The sequence below is a fragment of the Peromyscus californicus genome, unplaced genomic scaffold (genome assembly GCF_007827085.1).
Source record: "Peromyscus californicus insignis strain IS unplaced genomic scaffold, ASM782708v3 Scaffold_10__1_contigs__length_136768540, whole genome shotgun sequence".
NCBI classification, from domain to species: domain Eukaryota; kingdom Metazoa; phylum Chordata; class Mammalia; order Rodentia; family Cricetidae; genus Peromyscus; species Peromyscus californicus.
The window spans coordinates 61,958,803-61,971,352 of record NW_026294391.1 but is presented as its reverse complement, the minus strand read 5'-3'; the positions used below and the strand labels follow the sequence as shown (position 1 = coordinate 61,971,352).

The window sequence follows — 12,550 nt, the reverse complement described above, 5'->3', positions numbered from 1 at the left end:
AGAGAACTCCCCCAAGTTGTCCTCTGGTCTTCACACCTGAGCTATATATAGTACATACAGCACACCCACGTATAAATACATGCAATAAAATAATTTTTTTTAATAAAAAGGGGCTAGAGTAATGGCTCAGTGGTTAAGAGCACATACTGTTCTTGTAGAGAACCCAAATTCACTTCCCAACATCCACAATGAGTAGTTCACAACTGCCTGTAACTACAGCTCCATGGGACCCAACACCCTTTTCTGAACTCGGAGGCCATCAACACCCAAATGTGCACATACCCAAGCACATATACACATAATTTTAAAATTAATTTTTTAAAGAAACTAAGGTGACTTTTAAGTGGTCTCCATAATATCGACAAATTGAATTATAAGTGCAATATGATTGGTGTTAAACTCAAAGAAATTCACAAAAATATCACTATTCACATAGTTTATACCTTTGGCCACTTGGTACACATTTTTCCCAACACAACTGTCGTTGAACTGCTGTGGGATGTTCTGTATGACAAATGTGTTGCTAATTAGTCAATAAATAAAACACTGATTGGCCATTGGCTAGGCAGGAAGTGTAGGCAGGACAAGGAGGAGAATAAAGCTGGGAAGTGGAAGGCTGAGAGAGAGAGACACTGCCAGCCACCATGATGAGAAACAGCATGTGAAGATGCCGGTAAGCCACGAGCCATGTGGCAAGGTATAGATTAATGGAAATGGATTAATTTAAGCTGTAAGAACAGTTAGCAAGAAGCCTGCCACGGCCATACAATTTGTAACCAATATAAGTCTCTGTGTTTACTTGGTCGGGTCTGAGTGGCTGTGGGACTGGCAGGTGAGAGAGATTTGTCCTGACCGTGGGCCAGGCAGGAAAACTCTAGCTACATTGAACTATTAAAAATAAAACTCACTCAATGGTAGGAATCAGGAAACCAGCTTTAGAGAAGCAGGATAGCAAGTCAGCTAGCTACCCCTCTAGTTAATCTAGATATTGGTTTTCTGTCACCTACCACCTAAAATGTCATCTTTGCCTCCATCCTCTCTACTGCCCACGAATGCTCAAGCATATTAATATTCTTTTCATGATTACTATATTGAACAATATTACTATATTGTCAAAGGACGTCTTCAGTAGGTTTTAGGTTTGCTGTGAGTTCAGTAATTAAGTACCTCCAAATTGCTTCAAATGTGACATTAATATATTCTTAATGAAGTCACCAGGGTAAGGAGACAACATCTGGGGCTGGGATGGCCCTATGGTTAAGAATACTTCCCACAACTGCCTGTAACTCCGGCATACAATGGCACCTCCATGAAGTGGCACACATAAAGAGCAAATCTTTGAACTTTAAAAAAGGCAACATCTGTATTCTCAAAATACCAGTGTTTTGTACTTGTTAAGCTTAATGAATTTAAATAACAAAAAAATACATGACAATTTCATTTCAGAGTAAAGTTAAAAACAGGACTTTATGATATTCAGCTTAATCTAAAGTAGTTCATAGTGCCTCAAAGAATTTTAAAGGATTAGTAATGCTTGTGAGGTAAATTGTCTCAATTCTTCAGCCATTGAAATACATAACAAGCAGGGCGTTGGTGGCACACGCCTTTAATCCCAGAACTTGGGAGGCAGAGGCATGCGGATCTCTGTGAGTTCGAGTCCAGCCTGGGCTACAGAGTGCGTTCCAGGACAGGTTCCAAAGCTACAGAGAGAAACCTTGTCTCGAAAAACCAAAAAAAAAAAAAAAAAGAAGAAGAAAAGAAAAATATATAACAGAGAAGTTAATTTAGTGACCTCCCAACTCTAGGTAATAATAAAATTCCAAGGAAGGTGTTAGAGGTACAACTGACGACATTTTCATGAAAGGGTTGAACCTACCTGGCTGAGTGTAACAGGAAAGCATGCAGGTTAGAATATTGTGGGGGCAAGAATCAATAACTACTGCTTCATTGCTACTAGTGGTTATGGTAGTGTTACAGTCATCCACCAAAGGAGGGCAAGGTGGGTCAGCAGGTGGCGCACCTGCTGCCAAATCTGGCGACCTGAGTTTATTCCCCAGGACCTAGTTAAATGAGAACCTACTCCCCAAAGTTGTCCTCTGACCCTCACACGTGCACTGTGGTCAATGTGGGCACAAACACAAAAATCAAATGTAAAATGTTACATGCAGCTGACAACTATCATTTACTCAACAAAAGAGATCATAGGGAACATTAATTACCTCATCATAAATGAGTGCTAGTTCTGAGGTTAAAAGGTGTAGGATCTAACATCTTCCCCCACCCCACAACCCCCCGGAGCTGAGAACCGAACCCAGGGCCTTGCACTTGCTAGGCAAGCGCTCTACCACTGAGCTAAATCCTCAACCCCCTAAAACATCTTTTAAAAGTTTAACCACATTCAGATTAATTTGTATTTGAATGGCTTAATACCAGTTTGAACATTTCTACAGATTTCATAAAAATGTTCAAGTTTTTTGGTTTGGGGGGGCAGGGTTTCAACTATGTACGACCTGACTAGCCTGGAACTTGCACTGATCCTCCTGCCTCCCCACCTCTTGAATGCTGGGGTTGAAGGTGTATGGCACCACATCCAGCTTAAGTTTTATCGAATAGTATTAATATAGTTACAAATCTTACAAGTAGAAATCATACAATCTTTCAGTAAGCAGAATGTGAAATTCCTAGCAGAGAAATTTAGAGATTGCTAAAGGCAACTTTTTTTTTTTTTTTTTTTCGAGACAGGGTTTCTCTGTGTAGCTTCGAGCCTGTCCTGGAACTCACTCTGCAGCCCAGCCTGGCCTCGAACTCACAGAGATCCACTTGCCTCTGCCTCTGCCTCCTGAGTGCTGAGATTAAAGGTGTTCGCCACCACCGCCCGGCTTAAAGGCAACTTCTCTAACTCAGTTTTGTATCTGGGTTCTCTAAATCTAATACAAATAATGCTACTTGACAAGAACTCCATGCTCTGCTTACTAGAACATTATAAATGTAACTGTAGACTTACAGCTCTAACCAAAAGAATGGAGCACCCAATTCAATTAACGTTTCACTTAGTTGACATCTTACACAGCAAGTTCAGTGCCATATACTAAACTCAGGACAATCCCCAAACCTAAATGTGGTATAGTATTTCTAGAATTACAGAAAGCCAACAGGAGAGGCCAATGAGTCAAGTATCAAAATGTTATCACTTTAAATCCATGATTAACAGATACTCTTATTGTTATGGCAACAATAACTAGGAAGCATGTGACAGATCCTACTTAAGGATTATGCTAAAAATCCACCACCTAATTAAGGCAAATGTGTTATAGGGGCTGAGGAGCTAGTCTTTAGCAAACCTAGCTCACATGTACAGGATCATTATTCGCTTGGGTTTGGTGACAGTTTAAATTCTCTAAGCAGGAGAGGAAGGGAGTTAATGCCAACTCCAAATATCACCGTGAGGTAGAAGGTACTAGGCATAACCTATCCGGACCAAACTCTTGACTGAGCTCTGTGGTTATTTATTCACTAGATGTGATTTCAGCTTACTATAAAGTCGTCTTCCAGATCATAGATTGCCCTCATACCACTTCAAAGAAAAAAGCCATTTTTAATAGACAGCACAGATTTTTGACTCAAATACAATGCTTAAATAAATGAAAAGTCATCACTCTTGGCTTCGTTTACAAAGGAAGAAAACAACCTAAAATGAAGGTTTCAGAAGTACTTTATTTTTTCTTCAATATGCTATATTTTAGTGAACACATGATTCTTTGACTTGGAATCACTTCTAAGTTGATTTCGACACAATCACTTGATTATTGTAGCAGATGGCATGACTACTGATCTCTCCATTCCTTTGGGGTGACTCTGCCAACAGGAGACAGGTTCCATTCTATGCCAATTTGTGTTGCTGTCTGTAAGAATTAAAAGACTGTCAGTTAACATATTTAAACCACAGTCCATTCTCAACTTGGAAACTGTTTCTTTAAAATTACAAAGAATTCTGCTTCTTAGGTTAACAGCAAACAGAATGCTACCAGGGATACAGTGCTTTTCATAGAGGTCAAAACCAATTGCTGTCCTAACTCTACAAAGCAGTTTGTTTAATTCAACGTTCAGACTTGAGGGAAATGTTCTAAATCTGCACTGTCCAATACAGAAGTCACTGGCCGTAGCTGACTGTTAAATACTTGGAATGTGGCTAGAAGAATGAGGAAATGAATTTTAAATTGTTCTTAATTCAAAATTATATTTTACATTTTCTTCCCCTCCAAAATTTTGCCTGTCAAGCACAACTACCTAAGAAAACTCATTTCATTTTAATATCTGACTTCAAGGCTGAGGTACAGATCATTAAAGGTGCTTAGATACACAAGACCCTGGGTTTAATCCCCAGCACCAAAATTAATAGTATCTTTAACTTCAGGCAAGGATTGGACTGTCCCTTTTGTTTCACTGAGCTAGGGTTCCATGTAGGTCAGGGTGGCCTCAGACTCGCTATGTAGCTGAAGATGACCCCAAACTCTTTTTTTTTTTTTTTTTTTTTGGTTTTTCGAGACAGGGTTTCTCTGTGTAGCTTTGCGCCTTTCCTGGAACTCACTTGGTAGCCCAGGCTGGCCTCAAACTCACAGAGATCCGCCTGGCCCTGCCTCCCGAGTGCTGGGATTAAAGGCGTGCGCCAAAACCGCCCGGCTGACCCCAAACTCTTGATCCCCCTGCACCTCTAGTGCTGGGATTCTAGATGTGTACCACTTCACTCAGCAATTTGTATCGCTTACACCCAAAATACATTGCTCAAAATTTCAAAATAACCACTTTTACCCAGAAAATACGTTGTTAAGCAACAGATGCAGAGCCCTGAAATATGGAAAACAAGTTACATTTCATCTATCAAGAAAATTATACTCAGGTTTTGGGTGGGGTTTTGGTTGTTGTTGTTTTGTTTGCTTGTTTTTTTGGGAGACAAAGTCAACTATGTATCGCAAGCTGGCCTCAAACTTGCTCTAGCTCTAGCTGCTTATTCTCCCAAGTGCTGGGATTGCAGGGAACTACAACCACACTGGCTTGTGCACCAGTTCGGATTACAGAATCTTAAAAGGAAATCTGATCGCTGAAGTATATCCGGGAAGGTGACTCAAAATATGAAAATCCAGAAAACATAGATGTTTTAATCTTAACAAATTAAAGACACTATGCTAATGGTTTCTGGGTTTTGGTTTGGTTTGGTTTTTTAGTGCTGTGGATTGAATCCAGGCCCCAGTCAATGTCAAGTATGTGCTTTACAACCTATGACAGAAGTCTTCGACTAGCTAATGGCTGTCATATGGAAATATGATGGGTCAGAATATCTGACCAGTCTAACCTCACAATTGCAATCCTCTTGTCTAAACCTCTCAAGGGCTGGGATTACAGGCATATACCACCATGCTTGGGCTCCACAAATAAGATCCTTCTAATAGCTACACAATATAGAAAAGGGCTGTCTTGTGATCCAACAAGCAATTTGTTACTGGAAACATTAAGAATAGAAGATGGGGGCTGGAGAAATGACTCAGCAGTTAAGAGCACTGGCTGCTCTTCCAGAGGTCCTGAGTTCAATTCCCAGCAACCACATGGCAGCTCATGACCATCTGTAATGAGATCTGGTGCCCTCTTCTGGCCTGCAGACATACATGCAGACAGAATATTGTATACATAATAAAAACAAATCTTAAAAAAAAATAGAAGATGGGTGAATGCTGAATGCAAACAAAGACATAACCCACAATGGGTGGACAGTCTTTCAAATCCCTCCTTCACTAGAAATTTAACATTCCCAATACATAGACTAGATAAGAATAAAACAAATCTAAATGAAAAACCACTGACCTGAAAGTATAGCTCAATGACAGAACACTTGCCTACCATGTACAAGACCCTGAGTTCAATCTCTAGCACTGCAAAAGAAGAAATAATCATTCCAGGAACTATCTGTCCTTAGGCAAGAGGCTTGCTGATCAGGGACATTTTTGTTTCATGAATCGGCTCTCTTATGCATAGTGATTAAAGTGTAACTTTGGCTCTCACACTATGTAGACCACACTGGTCTCGAACCTTCAGGAACTTTAGTGACCATCCAGACTCTGCCTCAGAGGTGCTAGAATTACAGGTATGCACCTCCATGCTGGGGAGATTCCTGCATTTTTAAATGAGCTCCCAGGAAACTGCGCTGCAGCTCAAAAGGAGAGCACTTACCTAGCATATGAAAGGCCTGGAGGTTAAACCACAGTGCCATGCCACAAAATAAAGTGCTTCAGGGAGTTTGAAAAGAAAAAAAAAAGAAAAAATAATCAACTAGTAGTACTTACATATGTCCATGTAGAAACACAGAAGAGGAATCCACCTGCTAATATAGCATTTCCATATTTGTCATGGAAATCGGGTGTCCGTTTCTGGTGGCTCTGCCTTGCCACCACTTGCTGAATGCTTCGAACTTAAAAAAGAACACAGAAATATATGTGTCAATTATTAAAACAGAGAGAACACAACTACCAAGCAGGAAAGGTAGTGAATGCTACATACTATGCAATTCAACTAAATGTTAACCACATTACACATAGGAACAAGTGACCTGGAGGTGGTGGTGCACACCTTTCATCCCAATGCTTGGGAGGCAGAGGTAGGTGGAGCTCTGTGAGTTTGACAGCCTGGTCTACAGAGAGTGTTCCAGGACAGCCAGGGCTAGATAGGGAAACTCTGTCTCAAAAAAAAAAAAAAAAAAAAAAAAAGGAAAGAAACAAAGAAAGGAAGGAAGAAAGAAAGAAAAGAACAAGTAAGCATCTTCTCAAATGCTCTGAAAATGAAATGCCAGGCCCTAGAGCTCACATCTGTAATCTCAGCACTTGGAAAACTGACAGGAGAATTGCCAGTTCAAAGCCAAATTGAGCTACACAGTGAATTCCAGGCTAGACTGAGCTAGAGAAATGCTCTATCTCAAAAATATACACATGATAAACTGACGTGCAGACAAAAGCAGGATTAAATAAATACAACAAAATGTTAACACATAATGGTGAATGTTCTTCATGCTAGTCTCAATTTTCTGGATTCCCAAAAGTTTTCAGAATAAAAAGTTGGAGGACAGGAATGATAGCACACACCTTTTAATCTAAGCTCTCCAAGGCAGAGGCAGGCAGCTCTCTGTGAGTTCAAGTACAGCCTGATCTATATAGTAAGTTCCAAGCCAGCTAGAGCTATACAGTGATACCTTGTCTCAAAAAATGGTTGGAGGAGAAAAATTGGAAATGTATGTCAGTAATGGTTTATTGGATACAACTCATTAATTTGAATATCTCTGACTTCAATTTTCACTAAAATTTACTCAACATTGCTCAATAATATAAAGTATACAAGGGAAAATAAATTCAAAATTATCACATTAATACATATCAAATGTTTATCACCATAAAATTACAACAAAATATCTCTAAACTATGGTAAGCTAAATTTTAAAACAATTAGAAATGAATAAGGCTCTATTATATAATAAGAGTATATATATACAGGCAAGCATATTTGTAATCCCAGCACTTGGAAGATGGAGGTGAGATCAGGAGTCAGCCTAGAATGCATGAGACCCTGTCTCAAAAAAATAAGAGTATAGGGGCTGGAGAGATGGCTCGGTGGGTAAGAGTAGGCTGCTCTTCTAGAGGACCTGGGTTCAATTCCCGACACCCACACGGCAGCTCACACCTGTCTGTAAGTCCAGTTCCAGGGGATCTGACAGCCTCACACAGACATACATGCAGGCAAAACACTAGTACACATAAAATAAAAATAATTTTTAAAATGGAATATATATATATATAAATGTGTAAGATAGAGATTTTATCATTAGGTAATTTCTAGCCTAGAAGTGAATATTATATCTAAAGACAAAATCACTGTAGTACAAGAAAGTAGAATTAACTAAGTACTTTGAATGGCAGGGAGCATTTGTTTATATAGATGTAGAAAAGTAGAATTAAAATTGACAGAGATAGATCTACTGTACCAGAAAGCCAATCAAGTTTTGATGAAGAACAAGGTATATAGGCAGGTTAATAATGAATAAAACTAGAAAGAAGTGGTAAATACCAAGAAAAGCTATTAGTTTTGTTTTTGTCTCTCCTCTCCAACCTAGGTATCATGTCCTTATTGTTTTAAGGGTCTTTAAAGGTGCTTACAGATACAGTGGAAAGAGAGCAATGTTGATTTGAGACTCGTCGGTTTACACCTGTACTCTCAGCCCTTGGAAAGCTAAGGGAGAAAAATTGCATTCAATTTTAATGCCAGCCTGGATTAGAGTGAGACCATTTCAAAAATAAAAACAAAATAAAAATGCTGTCTACTCACTCACACTTAAAAACGTAATAGTTTCAGGCTGGGGTGAGCGCTCAGTGGCAGAGCTTTGGGTTCAAACCCCATTACCTCCCAAAAATAAGATAAAAATAATGGTCTCTATGTTGTATAATCATAACTACTTAACCATCATATAGTTCTTTAGCTGTTTTACTTAGCTTTCATTTTCACCTTTAGCCAGCCACACCCAGAGAAATGGGAATTCAGTTGGTGTAGTGCTTACCGAGCATTCCCTAGACTTGATCCTAATGCTGCAGAAACACACACACACACACATACACACACACACTTAAGTCTATAAAGGTACTAAGTACTTGTAATCCCAGCACTTGGGAAGTGGGGCAAGGGGATTACAAGTTGAGGATCATCCTTGGCTACATATTAAGTTGGAGGTCAACCTAGTCTACATGAGACCATCAGATAACAGCCACATCCAGAATAAGCAAATTCATAAATATTTCATAATGCATTCTGCCCCTAGAACACTTAAAGATAACCTTTCCCTGCAGTATAAAAATCCCCCAAGGCACTTAAAGATCAAATAAATTGAGATTACCAAACTGTTGTTTCAACAATGATTTACCAAGTGGATTTCCTTAAGTCTCTGCTCTATAAAAAAAAAAAAAAGGGGGGGGGAGCACAGTGTTTACTGACCAGAGCTTGGTTAAAGATCTTATGAAATATGTGTTATTTACTAATCTCTGTTTTTCAAAAACAAGAAAACAAGCTCATAAAGTTAAATGATTTGCCCAAAGTGAAAGAAATAATAAATACATTTGTGGCATCACATCAGTTGGGTTTCTATTTTTTTTTCAATTATTCCTAAAGTACTTCAGTGTTTAGAACATAATTTGTGATACTCCTAATATTGCTGTAAAATAAAAAATAAAAACGATTAGAGAAGCAAGCTAAAGGTAGTTGTGTAAAGTCACCTCTATTCACATTACTGAAGGTCACCTTCAAAGAAAAGCAATTATGAAAATGATTTTTTCTCTCCAACCCAATGTATTCTCCATATACAATGAAAGTCTCAATTTTCCACGTACTTGCCTAACTTTCAAACAGGAAAAAATGACCACGATTGTTTTCACAATAGGTACTAGTCCGTTAATAACCTACAGATGGCTAAAGCTGCCAGGCTACCACTTAGGGTTTCCCCTTGCTATGAATCCAGGTGAGGTAGATTTAGTGTCCTACCACCGTTACAGTAGAAGATCAGTTCCTCTATTTGTTTTAATAAATAAATACAATCCCAAAGATAAAAATTAGAACATCACTTAAGGAGAACCAGGTGTCCGCCAAGCGTTCTTCCTGGAAATCATAGGTTCCTGAAGAATGGGAATGCAGAACTAGGCTAGGAACACAACGACGGGATGATAAAGCCACTGTCCCGGCTACCGCTCTAACTGCTATCTTCCCAGTGACTAGAGACCACGCTGAGGACGGTGCACCTAGAATTAAAAGTGCTGGAAGAGGAAAAGGGCACGAAAGCACGAGGACAGACAGATCCGCGGCAGCTGTAAAGGACTCGCTCACGTTATCTGCTCACCTTGGAGACGGCTTACTGCGTTTTTGACAAAGGGCAACATCGCGGAGAAGAAGATGGAAATGCGGTGACCACAGAACTGCCTGAGTGCAAATTCGCCCCAGCTACCCTTGCAAAGAGCCCTGAAAAACAAAATGGCTTTCAGTAGGGATCCCGAACGGTATTTGGGGAGAGCTCGCGAGATTTGAGGGTTGACCTATAGAAATTGTGATCCTGTTTCCTGCGAGGGAAAAGAAAGGCCTTTGGGAAATGTAGTTTCAAGCTTCATAAGGGCCATAGACGAGTATTCACAGAACACTGAGGTAGTTCTTTGAAGGAAGGTTTAGGACTCTACAAAAGAGAGCTGAGAGACACTGACCTTACATAAGGCACCAGCTTCAAGATTGTGCTAAAACTCCAGAGGTTTGGGCTGGTGTCTCACTTCAAACTATTGTTACTTCAAATTTTTCATTTTCTGTTTCCTATTACCTATACTAATTGGCTTAACTTTTAATCATTTTTTTGTAATTTTTTGGAGGGGTGGTTGAGACAGGGTCTCTCTATGTAGTCCTGGCTGTTCTGGAACTCTCTATGTAGACCAGGCTGGCCTCCAACACACAGAGATCCTCCTGCCTCTGCCTCCCAAATGCTGGAATTAAAGGTGTGCACCATCATGCTTGTTTTAATTTTTAATCTTGAAATAACTCCAAATTTAGAAAAAAAAGAATTTTAAAGGCTGGATATTGTGGTATATGCCTTTAATCCCAGTACTCTGGAAGCAGAAGCAGGCAGATCTCTGCGAGCTTGAGGCCAGCCTGGTCTACATAGTGAGTTCCATACAGCCAGGGTCATATAAAGAGACATTTTTTTTGTTTTGGTTTTTTGAGACAGGGTTTCTCTGTGTAGCTTTGCACCTTTTCTGGATCTCGCTCTGTAGCCCAGGCTGGCCTCGAACTCACAGAGATCCGCCTGGCTCTGCCTCCCGAGTGCTGGGATTAAAGGCGTGCGCCACCACTGCCAGCTAAAGAGACATTCTTAAAGCCAGGTATAGTGGCTTAATCTATAATCCCAGCACTCAGGATGGTGCAATAGAACAATTCCAAATTCAACTCCAGTGGATCCAACACCTTTTTCTGGACTTCAAGGGAATCTGCATAATTAAAGTTTTAAAATGCTTTTTTTTTTTTTACCTTTTTAGAGCTTTATTGGGAGAGGGGCAGGAGGGAGAGAGAGAGAGAGAGAGGGAGAGCTAAAATGCTTTTAAAACAGAGATAGTAGCCCGGCGGTGGTGGCACATGCCTTTAATCCCAGCACTCAGAAGACAGAGGCAGGTGGATCTCTATGAGTTCAAGGCCAGCCTGGGCTAGAGATTGAGTTCCAGGAAAGGCGCCAAAGCTACACAGAGAAACCCTGTCTCAAAAAAAAAAAAAAAAAAAAGAAAAACAGAGATAGTATACAATTTATTGTAATCAACACTTGGTAGACAGAAGAGAGGATGACCTACAAGACCAAGGGTAGCTTGGGCTACATAGTGAGTTCTAAGCCAGCCAGGGGACCGTGTCTCAAAAAAAGACAAGGAAAATAAAAATAAAAAAAAAGGAAAAATAACTAACTTGCTAGCCAGATGCATATCTATACTTTCTCCTCAGAAGGTGAATGCAAGAACAGAAGTCCAAGGCCATCCTCCACCACAAAGCCTTCAATGCATGAGATCCTGTCAACAAATAGGAAAATAAAATAATAAGATAAAATAAAATATTGAGTGAATCTGAACCTTTGAGGTGAATATTTCCAGTATAATTGATTTAATCTTTCTCCATTTTGGGTACCTTCATAATAAAATATTAAAGGGACAGGATAGTGTATTTTGTCTTTTTCATGTATTTACATATGTGATATATATGTATTTTTTTTCCTGGAGCTGAGGACCAAACCCAGGACCTTGTCCTTTCTAGGCAAGCGCTCTACCACTGAGCTAAATCCCCAACCCCCATATGTGATATATATATGACTGTTGTATGACCACAATATAGTTACCAAATTGAGAAAAGCTCTGATATAATACAGCTTATATTCCAATTTCACCAGGTTTTTCCAAGATCTTTATCCAGAATTCAGTCTAAATCCCAACATTGAATTTAGTTACCATGTGTCTTTAGACTCCTTTAAAAATCTATTGTTTTCAGCCTTTCTTTGTCTTTTCTGGCATTATTATTATTTTTTTTTTTTTTGGTTTTTCAAGACAGGGTTTCTCTGTGTAGTTTTGCGCCTTTCCTGGAACTCACTTGGTAGCCCAGGCTGGCCTCAAACTCACAGAGATCTGCCTGGCTCTGCCTCCCCAGTGCTGGGATTAAAGGCATGCGCCACCACCGCCTGGCTTGGCATTAATTTTTTTTATCCATAGACATAAGCTTGTTGTCTCAGTTTTACAAATGAAGAGAGTAAGGTACAGAATTCTTAAGTGATCTTGCTCAAGCTCGGATTAAGATTAATGTGAAGCAATTATAGTGTTAGAACTAGTAATGATGATGCTAATGACTCTATGTGTCTGTGCTCTGATTTTTGAAAAATATAGTCTGTTGATATATCAACTTGCCTCTTTGTTTTTGAGTGATTCCATTCAGTTTATGTACATCTGGCAAGAATACTATGGGGCCG

The 12,550-nt window shown here is 39.6% G+C and overlaps 1 protein-coding gene across 1 annotated transcript; it reads right to left on the bottom strand.

Moving 5' to 3' along the window:
- Positions 1 to 3,694: 3,694 nt before the first annotated feature.
- Positions 3,695 to 10,073, bottom strand: LOC128108279 (cytochrome c oxidase subunit 7B, mitochondrial). The gene is made up of 3 exons (XM_052734652.1): positions 9,917 to 10,073; positions 6,336 to 6,460; positions 3,695 to 3,902 (listed from the first exon to the last, which is right to left on the bottom strand). The coding sequence occupies exons 1-3, from the start codon at positions 9,954 to 9,956 to the stop codon at positions 3,825 to 3,827; spliced, it is 243 nt and encodes an 80-aa protein (XP_052590612.1). The 5' UTR covers positions 9,957 to 10,073; the 3' UTR covers positions 3,695 to 3,824.
- Between the last annotated feature and the right edge of the window lie 2,477 nt (positions 10,074 to 12,550).